The sequence below is a fragment of the Oryza sativa genome, chromosome 10 (assembly GCF_034140825.1).
Source record: "Oryza sativa Japonica Group chromosome 10, ASM3414082v1".
Classification (NCBI taxonomy): Eukaryota; Viridiplantae; Streptophyta; class Magnoliopsida; order Poales; family Poaceae; genus Oryza; species Oryza sativa.
The window spans coordinates 2,695,945-2,715,820 of NC_089044.1; the positions used below are offsets into that span (position 1 = coordinate 2,695,945).

The 19,876-nt window shown below is 43.2% G+C and overlaps 1 protein-coding gene across 1 annotated transcript; it reads left to right on the forward strand.

The window, feature by feature from the left end:
- The first annotated feature begins 240 nt into the window (after nucleotides 1-240).
- Nucleotides 241-19,033, forward strand: LOC107279191 (uncharacterized). Its single transcript, XM_066304882.1, has 10 exons — nucleotides 241-636; nucleotides 3,958-4,402; nucleotides 4,486-4,628; nucleotides 5,134-5,206; nucleotides 6,312-6,465; nucleotides 10,075-10,213; nucleotides 18,203-18,313; nucleotides 18,394-18,485; nucleotides 18,559-18,629; nucleotides 18,736-19,033. Exons 1-5 carry the CDS (start codon nucleotides 241-243, stop codon nucleotides 6,317-6,319), a joined length of 1,065 nt encoding a protein of 354 aa, XP_066160979.1. The 3' UTR covers nucleotides 6,320-6,465; nucleotides 10,075-10,213; nucleotides 18,203-18,313; nucleotides 18,394-18,485; nucleotides 18,559-18,629; nucleotides 18,736-19,033.
- The last annotated feature ends 843 nt before the right edge of the window (nucleotides 19,034-19,876 follow it).

Below are 19,876 nucleotides of genomic sequence, written 5' to 3' on the forward strand. Positions count from 1 at the left end.
TCGCATGGCGATCGATTAAGTAATTAACTAATGGATTACCCCATTGTTCCTTGCAATGTTGAGGATGACGAGCTCGATGATCCCCTTGGTGTTGAGCAGCAGCCCGATGGATGTGCCGTCACTGAACGGCATGCCGAACACACCGGCGACGCCGACAGCGGCGGTAGCCTTCAAGACCGCAGAGACCATGGCGGCGACCATGAGTAGCACGGCAGAATGCATGCTGGTGATATCCCAACCATGAACAGGTCCTTGTTCCCCATAGCCTCCACGCTCTGTATCTCCACCACCATCTCGCTCGCGTTGAACACGTCGCGCTCCCTGTACTCCACCGTCGCACCGTCGCCCTCGTTCGCCCTCTCCAGGAAGTCACGCAGGCACCCCTCGTCGCCTCATCGGCCTTCCGCTCTTTCAGCGCTTTGGAGGAGCTCGTGCACCGCCGCCCAGCTGCTCCCCCGCCGGCTTCCGCCCGTGCAGCTGCTCCCCACGCCGCCTGCGTCCGCCGGCCGCTGCCCGTGCAGCTGCTCCCCCGCCGCCTCCCATGGAGATCGGAGAAGAGAGGAGAGCGGAAGAGAGGTGGAGAGGGGAGAGAAGAGATTGACACAAGGGGTCCACGTGGGTACTATGCTGAGTCAGGTGCCACATAGGACAAAACCAGAGTCAAAACCACCGAGTGACCTAGTTTGCTTGATTTTGTAAGTTGATGGATACGTCATATCCGGTTAGTTCAAGGACGATTTTGTAACTCGATGATAAGTTGAGGGACCTTCGGTGTACTTTTTCCTTGGTTTAAGGCCTGAGTAGTATTAGAGGGTCTAGGTTTTATTGGGCCTTGTGTTTGGGCCAGGTCGACCTAGGAGGAGTGAAGAAATTTTTATAACAGGTTTGAGAATTCTGAAAATACTCCCTCTGTTAGACATATTCCATATTTTGGTTTTTCCAACCAAGTTAGTTATATTTGTAGTTTTTGTGTATAAGATATAAATTAAATGTTTAATCGAAACTTGAGGAGCTATCTTAATACTCATTAGTTGCATATGTATGCATACACTTCTTGATCATTGTTACGGTCCCGTTTCACACAGCTCCAGCTCCAAACTCTAACTTACCTAGAGCTGGAGTTGTGCCAAACGGTATAGATTGTCTATTTTTTCGGAGCGGAGTCAGCAGAGCTGCTCCATTAATTTGTACTACGGGGGTGGAGCTAGGTTTTTGCTGCTCCACAGCTCCACTCCACCTCAAAAGACCTAGCACCCTTTTTTTAAGTGTATTTACACCAAAATACCACTGAACTACCCCTTCCTACCCCATCTCCTCATGTTCTCTCTCCTCCTCATCTTCTTCCCCTCTTCTTCCATTCTCTTCTCCCATCAGCCACCGGCGACAGGATGCGGCGGTGGCAAGCAGCGCATGGTTGGCGGCGGCAACGACGTCTACAGGGCGATGGCACGCGCATTCAGAGGAGGTGGCCGGTTGAGCGATGGGCGGTGGCACTGGCGGCGACAGCGCACAGGCTAACGTGCGGCGGCGGAGGGTTGAGCGACGGGCGCCGTCGCCGTCGGTGCGCAGGCTGACCTACGGCGGCGGTTGGTGGAGTGACGGGCGCCGACGCCGCGCGGGCTAACCTGCGGCTGTGGTGGGTGGATTGACGGGCGCTGGCGCCGGTGACACGCGGCGGACCTGCGGCAGCGGCGACAGGCAGGCTGACCGGCGGTTGCGGCTGCAGGGCGATGCACTTGCTAAGCGACAACGGCAGGACCACGTCAACAAGGTGTTCGATAAAATGGCGACGAATAACGTGGTGGAGTGGAGCTGACCAGTGTAACCAAACACTTTCATACGCAACTCAGCTCCTATAGGAGACAGCTCTCACTGGAGTTGAAGTTGGGAATTAGGAGTTAGAGTTTGGAGCCCACCAACTAATATGAGTTAATATGGCTAATTCTCCTTGGCCTTCGTGATAAAAATAATATGTTAATTCTCGCGGATGGAGGGTGTACTTTGCACTTTTCGGAACACAGTACTCCTTTCCGTTTTAAACTACTTGTCTGTGGTAGATTTGTCCAAGATTTGACATGTCTATATTTAGCCACTATTTTAGAAATCCATATAATTTTAAGAACATGTGAATTATGTACTACTCCCCTGTTCCAAAAATACGATGATTTCTAGGATTAAAATCTTATTCCACTGTAGAAGCAAATGGCGATTGGACTCGATGGCGGTTCGGCTGAACCACACTAGTGGTTCGGCCGAACCCAAAAGCCCACCTCTCGGGCTATCCTTTGGTTGAGAAGCTTCTTATTGCGCCTCCAACATTATGTACTATGTTTTGGCTCAATTATAAGTTGTTTTGATTGACATATGGGTCCTCCAATTCGTGTAATCGCGTCCTGATTTTCTAGAGGTGTATTTTATCGCATGACGGGTGATTTTCATCCATAAAATACCTGCATACACATATTTCACCAACACTATTAAAAATGATTAGTAATAATCCCTACCACTAAGTTGAATACCATATTTTATTTCATTATGTGCAGACATTGAATGTCAGATATTATTATTTGAGGACCGTCAAAATACAGTAAAATTTAATTGACTTTTATTTATTATAGTAGAACTAGAATGAATCACTAGTTTTGAAAAAATAAGTACTTAAAACTAAATGTGTATAGACAAAATGGTCAACATACTTAAGTTGTTGGATTACTTATTAATTAATTGTGCCAAAATCACACCCAGCTCACTTATTAAGTTCATATACTAAATTGCACCCTATTATACTAGCACACTCACTTCTTGAGCTCTTACACTAAATTATGGCCCACCTACCAATATATATAGTGTAAATGCAATTTATACTCCTTATTTCTATCTATTATTATTATATACTAAAAGTCCATCAAACTTCCTAAAAACACTCTTGAGTCGCCATGTGGCACTTCTATTAAAAGTCCATTAAACTTCCTAAAAACGCTCTTGAGTCACCATGTGGTACTTCTACAAACGCTCCTAGATCGCTGTAATGCCCCGATTTTCGTTCGAGATTAAAAATCATTAAATAATACATTTCCTAGAAATTAAATAAAAATTTAATCAATTTAATCAAGTAAAATTATAGAGGGAATTTAAAATTTTCCCTTAAAAATCATGGCCGAGAATATTTTGTAATATTCTCTGTGCTCTAAAATACTCTCCGGATTTTTCCACGAATTTTCGGAGCTCAAGAAATTTAAAAGTCACAAAGTTCATTTAATCAATTAAAATAAATAGAAAACCAAGTTAAATCTCCCCTTCCTCCTTGGGCCATTTTCGGCCCAAGATCTTCTCCCCCTCCTTGGCCCGCTCGCCCCTCTCTCCTTCCCACCTCCCAGGCCAGGCCGTCCTCCCCTCCTCCCTCCTCTTTGGGCCGCTCGGCCTGTTCGCCCTCTCTCCCTTGAAGTCTGCATCGCGTCCCCCAACCAGTCTCCTCTCTCTCTCTCTCTACCTGACAGGTGGGACCCAAGGCCCCACCTGTCAATTCCTCCTTCCACCTCCAGCCGGCCAGCAACTGCCATTGTTGCCGACGCCACTCCACCACCAAATCCATGCCATTCTTTCCCGTTTTCTCTGGTCAAACGTGTGGAACCGCATCCTCTCCACTCCCTCCACCATTTCCCCCACTTTTCCCCAATTTTTGGCGCCAAATTGAACCCCTCTACTCCCCGCTTCGCCCACGTCGTCGTCACCCACGTCGCCGGCCGTTGCCGCCTCGTCCCGGCCTCCTCGCCACCTCCTCACCCTATAAAAACAATCCCCATGCCTCCCTCTCTCTTTTCCCCTTTTTTCCCGAGCCCTCCGCATCCTCCCTCGCTCTTTCCGCGCCGAGCCCGTGCGCCACTGCATTCCGACGAGCTCCGGCCGCCTCTAGCCACCACTCCCGTCGCTGCCGCACTGCGCCGCCGGCCCCAATAGCTTCGCTGCGTCGTGCCGCACCCCGTCCACCGCTCCCCTTCCCAATCCATTGTCGAAGTCTACCCCGGCAGCCGCTCCATTTTCCCCAATAGCCACCGGAAAGCCGCCCCACCGCACCACCAACCTCCGCCGCTCGCCGGCGTCGTTCAGCCGCCCACCGCCGCCGTTCCCGTCGCCGTCGCGCTGCCCCGCCACCGCCGTCGGCACCGCTGCGCCAAGCTCCACCTCGGCCTCCACTATTTCCCCATTCCAGTGCCGGAGCTCCGCTTCCACCACCAACCCGAGATCGCCGTCGTGTTTGCTGTCTCCAGCTGTGTCGAGCCGCCTCCCCGGTCAACGTCGACCTGCGTCGTCGCCTTCCCCGGCACCACAGTCCTCATGTGTAGCTCGGCCACCCCTCTGCCTCTTCGAATCGTCGCCGGAACCGGGTTCCCTTCCCGCGCCGGTGAGCTCCACTAATTTCCCCGATCTTCGGCCGGCTTTCCGCGCCTCCTATTCCTCCCCTAGTCCCTCCTCCTTGTTCCCCAGGTTCCGTCGGTCCTCGGCCGCGCCTCCGCTGTGGTCGGGAGTCGCCGGAGCGCCGCCTCGCCTCCATCATGGGGAGCCCGCCGCCGCCGGCCGTCGGCCGTCGCCATGCCCCATGGCGGCCGCTCCTTGTCGGTGCCAGCTCGGTGAGCACCCTCCTCCCTCCTCCTTGCCCCCTCCCCTTCACCGCTCCCCGCGCCGCCCGCCGGTCGCCGTCGCTGGTGGCCTCGCGTGCCGTCGGTCCAAGGCTCAGCTCCTCGTCGCGCCCGTGCTTTGGCCGCTCGTGGACCACTCCTGTGGTCCGGGTCCACGGTGCCGCTAGGCCGCGGTGGACCGAGTCCACCGTGCGCCCTCCCCCTTTGACCCGCTGACGTGTGGGGCCCGCCTGTCGGCGCTGGTTCACCTTGCTGACGTCAGCGAATGCCTTTTCCTTTGAGAAAATAATTAATAAATGCGTCATAGACCGATAATAGTTATAGAAATTCAATTAAATGGCTCAAAACTTCTAAAATTTATATCTAATTCATCCGAACTCCAAATTGAGCCATTCAACTTGCAAAATTCATCTAAAATTGAGCTCTACATATTTGTTTACTTTTATATACTATTTCCTTGGTTTTTATTAGTGTTTTTCCTCGTTTTGCATGCCAGCGTGTAGTTTCCGTCGTTTCAGAAGTCCGCGGTTGTGAGGATAAGAGTTCGGAAGATTGTTCGAAGAAGCAAGGCAAGTCACACATTCCCCTTGAGCATTTTGATCCTACTTTACAAATGTTTTACCGTTTGCAAATAAATATGCATGTTTTGCTAATTACATGGGATCAGAATTTACCTATCTGCTCGCTTGTGCCATGTTTACTTGTTATCTGTCCCTTGTCAACCTTGGGTGATAAATCGACTAGCTCATGTTACTTATGTGACACAGCTAGAACTATATGCTCAGCCATGCTTAATTGCCACTAGCTCAGTAGATGGGATAATTGCAGTATTAGACCTTTTTAGTATCAGAACGAGCTGCGTGCTCGAGACATCCGGCTATGTTTCATGGCCGTAATTATCCAACTAAAATGCGATTGAATGGTGGGCTGTGGGTGCATGGTTTTGCGAGTCGCACCCATGGCAATTAAGGACCGGCTCATGGGAAACCCTGGAAGACTAACAGTGCTTACCACAAGCGGGAGTGGGTAACTACTTGATCTGAAGTATAGCTCGACCCTTTCCTAGGCACCGGTGGCGAGGGTGGGCGTGATGGAGTTGGGTCGGCCGGGGTGTCCGGTTGTCCAGCTGCCGAATTCACCGCGGCGCATGAGGGGACTACCCGTTGCCTTGCGAGGAGTGGGGGTGAAACCTTAGCGTGGTGTGGATGGTTAGGGGAGAGTTATATGAAGGATCTTGTCACAATCACTCGATGTGGTGATGTGTTCATCATGGGCACATGATGACACGGTGACATGCCGGTGGATTGTGTTTTGTGGGTACAGTTGTGCACCTCTGGCTAGAGTAAAACTATTCGAATAGCCATACCCGCGGTTATGGGCGATCGACCAGATTTACTGTGATTAGTCTCACCCCTAATAAATCGACCCAATGCACTGTAGTTCAGGTGGGTTGGTTGGGCCTGTTCAACGTGGTGTAGCGTTGATAAGTGAAGATCTAATTTACTTTAATTAATCAACTGTTTTACTGTTTTGCTTAATAAAAATGTTTTACAACCGCCTTTATGCAAATAGCCACAAACCCCTCTTTGTGTCCCCTTGCACGAATGCATAGTTGGTGTGGCTTGCTGAGTACGGTGGTTGTACTCAGCCTTGATATTGTTTCCCCCTTTTCAGAAGTGTAGTGCTTCTGAGCTGAAGACGAAGTTAGAGGACCAAGGCTTAGACCCCAGTTGAGTTTTGCCTGTGGAGTGGAGCTGAAGCCCCGCTAAGATCGCCTTTTTCCGCTGCTGCTGCTTTCGTTTCGGTGTAAGGACTAAGTGCCTCTTCTGTAAGTATTTTACGCTTTATTTACGTTTGGAACTGAATATTACTTGTCGTTTTGTATACCCTGGCTGGTTCTGGACAGGGATTTAATACACAAAAGTAGTCTGGAAATTTGGGTTAAATTTATGGGCATGACAATCGCCACATAGCATTATCTAATCTTACCGTCGATTTTCATTTAAATTGGTGGCCCCTATATTTTTTTACCATTAGATTAGATCTGTTATTAAAAAAATAATACATTCCTCCCACACAAGAAATATATAACTGTTTGTACTACGTACGATTCAAAGGAAAAAAAATAAAGCTTACCTACTGTGCCGCAAGAAAAAACAAAAACCATATACATGTACTTATATATACGATATATAGAAGAAAATAAAGCCAAAGAAACATATGTACGTGTACTATCGTTGGAAAGAAAATCGACGGGATTTCCTACAATTTTTTTAAAAATAAAATATATCTATCTATCTATCTATCTATTATATACTAAAAGTCCATTAAACTTTCTACAAACGCTCTCGAACCGTCACGTGATGCACTAATAAATTAGAGAAATTCCTAGAAATTCTAAGAATAAACAAACCAAATACTATGGGGTTCCACCTCTCCTCTTCTCTCGGGCATGTGTAGGTATACTAAAAGTACATTAAACTTCCTACAAACGCTCTCAAGCCGCCACGTGACGCTCTAATAAATTAGAGAAAATCATAGAAATTCTAAGAATAAACAAACAAAATACTATGGGGTCCCACATCTCCTCTTCTCCCGCGCATGTGTAGGTATACGTATGTACTTACATTCCTCGCCTCAACCGCCGCCGGCCATCGCCATCAACCGCCACGGTGTCGTCATCCTCCTCTATGGTGTGTCGCCGATCTGTGTGCTAGGATGGTGTGCTAGGATGGTGGATCGATTCAGATCCGAAAAAAAGGAAAAAATGAAGTGGGGGCGAGAGTGGTTGGTTGGGTACGGGAAAATAAAATATATACCAGAAGTAGAGAAGTTGTTTTTTATTGAAGTAAATCATTTACTCCGATAATGGTGGAAGCACGATGCGGGACGTGGGGTGGGATCAGAAGCAGGGGAGTTGTTTTTATTATCGAAGTAAATTGTTTACTCTGACAATGGTAGGAGTGGGATGACGGGACGTGGGGTGGGGTGGGCCTGGGCTGATGCATGTTTGGCGCTTAGAATATTCTATATTTATTATATATATATATTATAATAGAAAAATAAGGTCAAAGATATATTTTGTAGACCGTGTTATTGTCCAAAACTTCAATTAGAATGAAACCGGAGGGAGTAAGATAATTTCCACTTAAACCGTCATACTCATTACTTTGTACTATTATTTTCAAATAATACACTATTTTAAAATAAAGTTTATACAATTATATTGTGTACCTATCAAATAAAAAATTTAAGATATATATTAACTAATTTATACGTGCACTTAAACCGGTGAACCCATTATTTAAATCATCGGATCAATTTTTATTACATTGGACTATCATTCTCAAATAATGTACTGTTTCAAAACAAAGTCTACGACATTATATTGTGTACCCACTAATTTACACTTACACTATAACCGGTGGACCCATTATTTAAATCATCAGATCTATTATTTGCTAATAAATAAAGCGTCCAAAGTTCCCTTTTTGGCCCGCTGCACAATACACGTCTGCTCATTTCCCTTTTGCACACGTGACAAAGCATCGTATCTGAGGCATAAGGTGATCACGACCGCCGTAGCACTACCGCTTTGCTACATGTCAAATCATATATGGAGATGATAAATTTTGTTAATAACATGAAAAGAAAATTAAAGGTGTGATGTAGCGAGAGAAGAATTAAGCACCGTGGGTTGTGTTATTAAAAAACTTAGCTCCATTTAAGCCGAACCGATAGTTGATTACAGAATAATTATAATGTATTGTAGTATTGCGTTATGTCGTATTGAATTTTGTACTATTTGTTCGTACAAGTGAAAGAAATTATTATATTATAAATGTGAGCACAATATTAACGAATATCACTAGAACTCTTATAAGACAAGGGAGTTTAAGACCCTCTTTTTTTCGACTCCATAGTTTGGATTTTCATTTGCACGCTTTCCAAGTTTCTAAATGGTGTCTTTTTTAAACAACATTTTAACTTTTAGAAGTCAATTCATTCGTTTATACCCTCAAATAGCTATCATGTAAATCAGATAATTCATCAATTTCAATTGTCCTAGACCCTAAGTAGTACATATTTTTTTCATGCGAGTCATGGTGAACAGTAAATTGGGGATCAACGGATACCCAAAATCATAAGATGAGTATGTAAGAGCTACTATGAACAACTGTAAATAGGTGCCAAAATTAATTGCGATTAATTAGATATCTAATGGCTTGCTAGCCATATACTACCTCCGTCCCAAAATAAGTGCAGCCATAAGTTTCCGCGCCCAACTTTGACCGTCCGTTTTATTTGAATTTTTTTTATAATTAGCACTTTTGTTGTTATAAGATGATAAAACATGGATAGTACTTTACTCGTAACTTATGTCTTTAATTTTTTTCAAAAAAATTTTAAATAAGACGAATGGTCAAAGTTGGGCGCTGAAAACCATGGCTGCACTTATTTTGGGACGGAGGTAGTAATTAATTTCTCTCTACATTCATGTATATAAACATTGACGAAGCTAGAATAAATATTACCATATGCCCCACATATATATATTACGCATTTAATATTCTAATTACATGTGTTAAGTCCTTTAAAATTTCTTAAAATACTCTCCGTGGTGCTCTAATAAATTAGAGCAAATATTAAAAATTCTATTGAAAAAAGCAAAGTATATATTACTTAAATCGGTACGCCTAATATTATAAACCGTTAGATTAAATTGATCTTAGAAAAAACTAAATACTACGAGGTCACACCTCTCCTCTCACGGCATAGGTGCGCACCTACATACGTGGGTACATACACTTCCCCTCCCTTTTTTCATTTTCCCATTTGTTCTTTCTTTTTCTTTTTTCATTCATACACTTCCTTTCCTTTTTTACTATATCATGCGCCTTTATGAGACGATTTAATTATAAGAATTTTGAATATATTGCTCTCGCATTTTTCATTTTTGGACATACTACGCGATATGTATATGGATGGATTGTATGATATATAATTAACTAGCAATTTAGTTTGCCTTTAATCTATTTGACAAAGTTTTTTAACAAACAATAATCTTACCTTTCAATAATTAACAATAATATAAGTGCCCAAGCATGCGCGCGGGCCACCTTCCTAGTTAACTAAATGAGAATATTGAAATCCTACTATTACGAGGAAGAGCCTTATAAGAGCTGCCAGGAAACAAACATAGACTGTCCACATCTTGATAGGGATAATAATTGCACTTGTATGATTTGCCAAATTTTATTAGAGGATTTGACTTTATAAATTTTAATTTCTAAATATTAATTGCATTTATTTGCTTTGGTACTGGCAATAAATTAAAGAAACAACAAAAATCATCCGCAGATTAAAAAAAGATTTAAAACTTTAAGTTCTCCAACTTTAAATTCACAACTTTGAGGTTGTTACCTTCCTCTTCTAGATCTGCTTCCGTCGCGGGGCAACGCAGACGCCGAACAGCCACAGCTCGCACGCGATACGGACAGCCAGCCCAAGCGCGAGCAACAACTGATCCCTTGTTGGCTTTGTTGCAAACTGTCCTACTACACCTCCAGAGCAAGGTAATTAGTATAGAGATAATATGTAGCATCATTTTCTGATTTGTAGTATCATAATATCGGGGTACACCATAGGATCGGGATAATATTAGATTTTACAAAGTACATATTTTTATATAAAATATATAATATGTGGTATAAATTAAAGCATATATAATATTGATTTTGATAAATTTAATTGGTTTTTATGTAAACTTAAGCACATTTGTTCACAGTATTTTTAATTCACCATATTTTAAATAATATTTGATGGGATCATAGGGATCGTAGTATCGGATACTATCTAAGATTTCTTAAAATTTGTAAAAATGAAGATTAAGATCAAGATACTAAAAAATTAGGATATCAGATGGGATCATCATTTTGGTTTTATAGGATTGTAGTATCATAAGATACTAGAATACGGATAGAAGAATACGGATAGAGATACTAACAATTTTGCTCCAGAGATACAGATATGCTCAAATTGATTGCGTTTCTGACAATTCCGAGACTCAAATCAACCCGAGTCAGGATCTAACTAGTCATCTCCTTCACCTCGTCCAATTACTCCACGCCAAGCTAGGTTCGTTATTAAGCCCGTACACCCCATACTTCCCATCCATCCATCAATTTATGTTTCCTGGACCTTGACATGTCGATCGCTGCTGCCTCCGACCTTGACGCCTCAACATACGCCTCCAGCGTCCTTCTCCTCGTCACGTATGAGGTTCATCGTCTTCAAGCTAGCGTGGCGACGAGCTTGGCCGCACAGGCTTGGCTCGGATTCAGTAGCGGACGCAGAATTTCAGCGAGAGGTACAGAGTTACTCAAGCAAAAGCATTATCCAATGAGAAAAATATCAAAGTGCTAATATGTATTATTAGCGCAAATAGAAATCATTATTATATATAGAAAAATTATAAAATAGTTAAGGGAAAATGATAATAATCTTGGAAAGGATAATTACTTACAAATGATTGTTTTGATGACTTACCGGTTAGGTACATGTATACCAAACATATTAAATCACATTTGTTTGAAAAAAAAATTGGGGTACAACTGTACACCCATCTCCTAGTGTAGGTACGGCCCTGAGCCCATTGGTGATGATGGATGGGTGCTCGTCATGTGCGGGTGAAATGTATAACATGAGTAAGACTCATCCCATACGCATCCGCCCATGTCTCTCCAAAGAAAAACAAGGCTCATCCAGAATCCCTTCAATCATCCCATCCCATCCATCCTTTTCTCTATCCCAACCTTCCAATCAAATACAAGTTTATAGTTAAAGCCTCATTCTCTTTGCGACACGTGCGGAATATCCTCCCTCCTGTTCTCATCAACAGAGAATTGTGTTTTTTTGATGGCCTGGAAAAACCTGTATAATAAATTGTAATATGCTTTTCTAAATCAGTATCACCACTTATTATTATATGACCACTATCTAGCAATTGGTATATTCTTATTTTTCTGTGCTTACCATTAGCCACAAACTGAAAGTATTTGGTATTGGAATCATCTTCCAACAAGTCCTTTACTTTATCACGTTGGTACCACTTAATCTCCTCATCTTTTAGAAGCATAGCTAATCTATTCAAAAACTGCTTTAAATCTAATTCCTCTTGTGATAGTAAATTTATTATCAGTGTATTACCATAATATCTACACAAATAATAGTGGCAATCGTTGTCGTTGTACCAGGTTGGTGATGGGTGGTAATAGTGGTGTGGTGGTGGTTGTGGTAGGTAGTCAAGGTTACGGATAAAATATACTCTCTATCTTAGGAATCATCAGATATACGGATACGTTGTATCCTCAAGTATAAGAAAGTATCCATTTGAGTTAAGGAAATCAGTGAGTTCTTATGGAGATATTCTTTAAGGATGGGAAATATCAGAGTACTATTCGGAGGGGATAAGGAATGTATCATATCGTAAGGGGTCCGTTGTCTCTGTGTTCTGGAGAGCAAGATGATCTGCGGTATAAACACATACCTGTCAGGGTTATGGACCCACCACATACCATGTCCTATACGGAAACAACCTGCGGATATAGGAGAAGTTACGGATAAGAAAAGACAAGTAGAGTTCTACATGGAAACGACAAGGACTACTCGGATTGTATCCATATTAGGTTTCCCTAGTTCTACTTAGACAAAGGGACACCTATGGGTATAAATATAATACCCCCTAAGAGGAGAGGGGGGAGCCACCACAATCAACAATCTACGGAACAACAAAAGCCACAATGTACAAGCCAGCATACGCCAAGACAAGACGCCGGATATCGACTTCAGGGATAAGCACGGCTAGTCCCCTACGGTGTCTCCGGATACTGTCAGGAGAGACGAAAGCGTTATCTCTGATCTCGCCGGATGCCGATTCGAGGAGGAAGGCTACCCTGTTGTCGACTATGAGTCAGACCTACAGACCGCCATGTGACAACAGTTAGATAGGCTATCCCAAATATTGTACTGGTGTGATTATGGTGAATAAGATCAATACCGGCTTTGCTTAACAGGATATAGAGTTATTACCTGACAATTCAGGGCCCGAACCTGTATAAAAATCCTCGTCTATGTCTCTTTTACCTCAGTCTCGCGTATACCCTAGTACCAACGATCCCCATACTATGCAAATACCGGAATCGCGACATCAAACGTCGACAGATTTATATTGAAAAAAAGATTTATGTGTTGGAGACTTCAGTGCACAAGCGTTGGTTTTCAGGAGAAAAATTGCGTGTTCCAGAGTGCTCTATGTGTGTCGTGTGACTCGTGTCCCAACGAGATCGGAACCATCGTCATCAACAATTTGATCTCGCGAGATCGACCAAGCTTCAGGAAATCGTCGCCGCAGAGAATCAACAATATTCGCTGCATACGGAATCGATTTGATATGAGCCTGTTCTGGATCGGGATCAATCAGTGCTCCATCTTCCTTCGTGCAGAGTTGCTGATCAAGTTCTCCGCCCACGACATCGGCTGGTATGGCTGGTGCAAAAGCATCAGCAGCCCAGGCCGAACACGACGCCGTGTCCGAGCCGAGCACAGTGCAATGCTACATACTGCACGGGGACTCGTTCGAGTACCTATGCCTTTGTATTACTGTGTTCTAATCGGAGATGATCAACAGAGGGTATTTCCCTAATCACGTCACGTGCATATGCACACGCGTGCGAGCATATGACGGGTCATCATGCTCCACAAGACCAACAAACAATCAAGTCTAAGTTTACTGCATACATGTGTCTTCTGCAGTGTGTAGTAGACACTAACAAGGTAATTAGTAGATTAGATTAATCTAATTAATCTACTAATTTCATATATATATCCGGCATATATCTACACAGGTACGCAATATTTTATATAAAATTTATCGTACCTATTTTTTTAGACTTATACAGCATTGTCAGATTTATAATTTATTATGTTTACCTAGAGCATGTTTTTATATAATATCTATTGCGTGAGTGTCCCCGATGTTAAATCGACTACGGTCTAACGCTGGGGGCTTGCTCTATTCTCTTCTGTATGAATCATGTTTGTTTACGGTTTACATAATACCTGATATTTACATCTGCTCGTTATATCCTGATAATACTAGAAGATCCATGCAGTTTTTCGAATACATACTCGATATTATCTGCTATATGTCTTGCCTTCTAGAAAATATTTTTCAGGAACAATTGAGCACTCGAGTAGGTTGTGGTCAAGTACACCGCATTATCGAGAACGATCTCGACGAATGCAGAGTCGTCGCGCCCAACCTGCCAACGAAGACCGACAACCTATCTCACAGCACCGGCCATGGCTGGACTACTCGAGAAAAGGTTGTTAACGGATAATTCCTCGCGAACGCTGTCGGCTTGATCACCCGACATGATTGCGAACGGACATCCGGATATGCTACAAGTTGGGTGTGTAAGTCATGTTGGCCACATGAGATGCACATGTAATAAACCAACTATAGCGCTTCCATTGATGTTCGAGAGATGATTCTACTCACTCGCTGGTTCTCGAACCAGTACGTAGCAAACTTCCATTGGTGTTCGGGAGATGATTCTACTCGCTAGCTGGTTCTCGAACCAGTACGTAGCAATCTCCTGCACCACAAACTTCCATTGGTGTTCGGGAGATGATTCTACTCGCTCGCTGGTTCTCGAACCAGTACGTAGCAATCTCTCGCACCGCAAACTTCTATTGGTGTTCAGGAGATGATTCTACTCGCTCGCTGGTTCTGGAACCAGTACGTAGCAATCTCCCGCACCGCAGCCTCCATTGGTGTTCGAGAGATGATTCTACTCGCTCGCTGGTTCGTGTTCGAGAGATGATTCTACACGTTCGCTGGTCCTCGAACCAGTACGTAGCAATCTCCCGCACCGCAAACCTCCAATGGTGTTCGGGAGATGATTCTACTCGCTCGCTGGTCCTCGAACCAGTACGTAGCAATCTCCCGCACCGCAAACCTCCATTGGTGTTCGGGAGATGATTCTACTCGCTCGCTGGTTCTCGAACCAGTACGTGGCAATCTCTCGCACCGCAACTTCCATTGGTGTTCGAGAGATGATTCTACTCGCTCGCTGGTTCTTGAACCAGTACGTAGGAATCTCCCGCACCGCAAGCTCCATTGGTGTTCGAGAGATGATTGTACTCGCTCGCTGGTCCTCGAACCAGTACGTAGCAATCTCTCGCACCGCAATCTCCATTGGTGTTCGAGATATGATTCTACACGTTCGCTGGTCCTCGAACCAGTACGTAGCAATCTCTCGCACCGCAATCTCCATTGGTGTTTGAGATATGATTCTACACGTTCGCTGGTCCTCGAACCAGTACGTAGCAATCTCTCACACCGCAACCTCAGATGGTCGAGATACGACTACAGCAATAATGCAGCGGTCCTCTTACCACGACTTCAAATGATCGAGAGACACCTACTCACTGGTTCTCAACCAGTCAATCGTAGCGATCTCTCGTACATTTACTTCTAGTGGTTGAGTTACGACTACTACCTGGTTCTTGACCAGAGGTGTAGCGATTCTCCCATTACCTCTACTTCAACAAAGTTGATATCAAGTACACAATATCGCCAAGTGTTTTACCTAGAGATCCCTTACCACAAAGACACCTAGCATTGAAACCTATCCTAATGTCCCTTTACGCCGTCTTGACAAGGCCTCTGAGGAACCTAAGGGAACTTCGGCTGGGGACGCCCAGAGTGGATAAGGCCTTGTCGGATCCTTTAGAGACGAAAGACCATGTAAGATCTGGTCGTGTAAGAGTTCTCGTCGTGCGTATTAACCAAGCCGTGTAATCGGAAATTGGGTTTTCCAACTTCACGGCTGGGGGCTAGGATCAGTGCTTGTTCAAACGAGGCAGGTCAAAGGTCCAAGAGCCTTATCCTCCAAGAACGATTCTCCGACGACAAGGCTGGGGGCTAGGGAGAGTGTATAACTCAACAAACTGACTGATCGAAGTCGATAAAAGAGTAGACGCTCATATACAAAACATTGGTCTGTAAGTTTAATTCATTTTCAGTTTTCCATACATATTATAACATGTCACCCTTTGAGCGTTCGCTCGGGGGGCTATTTCTATCTAATATTCTTATCTGAGTATTGATTTCAGGAAAATTCTATTTGACATTATCGAAGACTTCATGTATCTATTGTTCTACACCAAAATCGACTAAGGCGAGTACGACAAATGTTGACAAGACTTCGTTGCAGATTTTACGCCTTCTCGATCATTCGAGAAAGGTTGGTGGATCTCGGCAAGGAATACGGAATGAAAAGATGGTGTACCCGCCGAGATAAAATTTCTTGACTTCAATCCAAATTCTCGATTACAGCAAGACGGGAGACTTAATTGTATGCTCTGTACTTTCTTGGTTGACGTCGGAGATTGACTCAGACAAACCCTTTAGGTGCCCGTACGAGGCTAATAAAGGAAGTCTAACATTATCTCTGAACTCACCGAGAACGGTCACGTGAGCTCGATAACAGTTACTCCAAGGTCTGCAGTTGAGAATATGAACTCGCTCATTTGCATTAAAGTCGGGGGCTACTGTCAGGGTTATGGATACCACATACCTAATAGTAGTTGACTAAATCTCGGCAGGACCCACCACATACCATGTTCTATACGGAGACAACCTGCAGATATAGGAGGAGTTCCGGATAAGGAAAGACAACCAGAGTTCTACATGGAAACGACAAGGACTACTCGGATTGTATCCATATTGGTTTCCCTAGTTCTACTTGAACAAAGGGACACCTATGGGTATAAATACAAGACCCCCTATGAGGAGAGGGGACATACCCACCATAGACGACACGGAACATAGATCAAGACAGAAGATCAACATACAAGCTTACATACGCCAAGACAAGCCGCCGGATATCGACATCAGAGATATGCCTGGATCGACCCTATCCGGTACCTACAGAGGCCGGCTATAGGGATCTAGCGCTGTCTTTGATCTCGCCGGGCACGAACTCGAGAAGGAAGACTACCCTGTTATCGACTACAAGTCAGACCTTCAGACCACCATGTCGACAACAATTAGATAGGCTACCCCAAATATTGTACTGGTGTGATTATGATGAATAAGAGCAACGACCGTCTTTGGCTAACAGGATGTAAGGTTATTAACTGACAATTCAGGGGCCCGAACCTATATAAAAATCCTCGTCTCCGTCTCTTTTACCTCAGTCTCGCATATACCCTAGTACCAACGATCCATATACTATGCAAATACCGGAATCGCGACATCAAACGTCGACAATACCCCCAGGGAGGTACAGGGCATCTAATCTTAGTATAAGACACTCGCCACCACAAGCAATCTGAAGAACTTGAAGCCTGCTCGCTGATAGATCTCGTCACGAGTACTTCTTAACAAGGATCTCGTCAGTAATCTCGAAATTCAGTTGTTCTCTTTTATACTCTGTAGTTTTCTCTATAATCCCATATAAACTGGATTAGAGCTATTACCTTACGAGATGTCTGAACCGGTATAATCCTTGCTTTTTTGTGTGCTTGATGTCGTATCATGTAGATCCTCGTATCAATGTACCCCAATACTCTCAGAAAACGGTTCATGGGTATCCCCGTCGAAAGTAATGGTAGGCTCTGTTAGTAATGGTGGCATTGGTAGTATTCGTTTGTTGTCGTAGTAGTGGTGGTAGCGGTAACTGTAAAAGGATTTTCTTAAGAGGATTTCACTTTATAAATTTTAATTTCTAAATCTTAATTGCATTCATTTGGTTTGGCACTGGCAACTATAATATTTAAAGAAACAAGAAAAATCATCCAAAGATAAAAAAAATATTTAAAATTTTTAATTTTCCAACTTTAAATTCACAACTTTGAGGTTGTTACCTTCCTCTTGCTCACGCGTGATACGGCCAGCCAGCCCAAGCGCGAGCCACAATTGATCCCTTGTTGGCTTTGTTGCAAACTGCCCTATTATGCCTACAGAGCAAGCTAATCAGTATCGAGATACTAGGTATGATTGTTTTCCGATTTGTAGTATCATAGTATCGGAATAGTACCATACGATCAAGATACTATCAGATTATCGAAAGTACATATTTATATTGTATAAATCAAAGCATATAATATTAATTTTGATAAATATAATTGGTCTTTATGTAAACTTAAGCATATTTGTTCACATTATTTTCAATCCACCTTATTTTAAATAATATTTGGTGGGATCGTAGTATCAGGATACTATCTAAGATTTCGTAGGATTGTGTAAAAATGAATAGTATAATAATTAATCGAATATTACGAAAATTAGAATACTAGGTGAGAACAGCGGAGGAGAAAAAAGCGTTCATCAATCAATTGCACAAGAAAAAGAGGGTCTAGGTAGCAATGTACTTGGGGAAAGCGATGCTCACGCACCAAGACAAAAATGCCCTAATGGTCCCTTCCACTTTGCCGTAAGTGTTACTTCCATACTACTGTTTCCATAATACAACATCACCTGTAATTCTCTGCAGCGACCACTACATACTATTTCTAGTATATCCGTGGGACCACTTGGTCGTCGTGCTTGATCCGGCACATTATGCCGAGAAGACATTCACGGAATTCCTTGTGTTGTTGAACTTGTAAGTATTGTTATACACTACGCAATAACTATTGGCTCTTGTACTCACAATTGACTCAAACAAAATTTTTGGCTACATAGAGCACACAAGTATTACAAAGACCAAAGCGGACGAGTAAAGGATGCCAGTAAGAGTAAGCTTCTCGTGAAGACACGATGGCCGGTAATGAATGGTATGTCCGCTATAGTAACATTTTTTATACTTGTTAGATTGAAATATTGACGTATACAGAATTTTCAACACAGTGTTGCAAGCAACCACCAGGCACTAACTTATGTGGATACTACATGTGCGAGATGCTTCAAATTAATGGGAGGTACACAATAGAGTTTGCAGATATGAGTCTAGAAAATATCGTGTACACATTAACATATTCAATAATTTAATTTCCCTAACTTTCAATATGTATTTTTCTTAAACAGATCATGTCAATTCCATGGGTAGCAAACCTGTTCGACAAAAAAAACCATTCTCAACTTGTGTGCAGATATTTGTCGTTACATCCGCCACGATGTTTGTAACCATTTGGGCGAATTCTACGATCCGGAGAGCGACCTTGCAAAGAATGACGCTTTCAAACGCCTAAGAGAGTGGGAGAAAGAATTTACGTGAAAAAACAATTTAGAGACATAAATTGTATTTGGTTTTGAATTATTGTAAATTCCAAGACAATAATTATATATATATGTGTGTATGTGTATATGTCTATTACATATTTTATGTGAATGTGTGCATTCTACTTTCTTATTTATATCATAATGTGATTTCTTAATTCGTGCGACTAATGACAACCCTGATATGTAGAACGCGTACCATTTGATAATCCGGTATTGCTACCGGTTGAGATAGGACGAGATACTCCCAAACGCCTAGGTTATTGTATATAGTGCCGCACGGGATAATACATCTTCCCGTGCGGTTGGGTCAATCGCATGCGAAAATTTGATTATCGCAGACCTTCTCGGGCGGGCGTGCCGGCCTTCCGCACAGGAAGATGCTTTTCGGTCCACACGCAAAAACCCTTTCTATAGTAGGATAAGATCAGTATCGTTTCTGTTATTTTGGTTTTGTAGGATAGTACGATACCTCACATCCATCCATCAATTTATGTTTACTGGACCATGACATGTCGATCGCTGCTGCCTCCGACCTTGACGCCTCAACCTACGCCTCCAGCAGCCTTCTCCTCGTGACGTACGAGTTTCGCGTCACGAGGTTCATCATCTTCAAGCGTTGTGACGAGCTGGGCCGCACAGGCTTGGCTCCGATTCAGTAGCGGACGCAGGATTTCAGCGAGAGATGCAGAGTTACTGAAGCAAGAATTATCCAATGACAAAAATATTGAAGTGCTAGTATGTGTTATTAGCTCAAACAAAAATCATTATTATAGAAAAATTATAAAACATCTAAGGGAAAAAGAATGATAATAATCTTGAAAAAGATAATTTTGTACTTACAAATGATTGTTTTGATAACTAACCGGCTGGGTACACATATACCAAACATATTAAATCACATTTGTTTGAAAAAAAATTGGGGTAAGCTCCTGAGCCCATTGGTGAT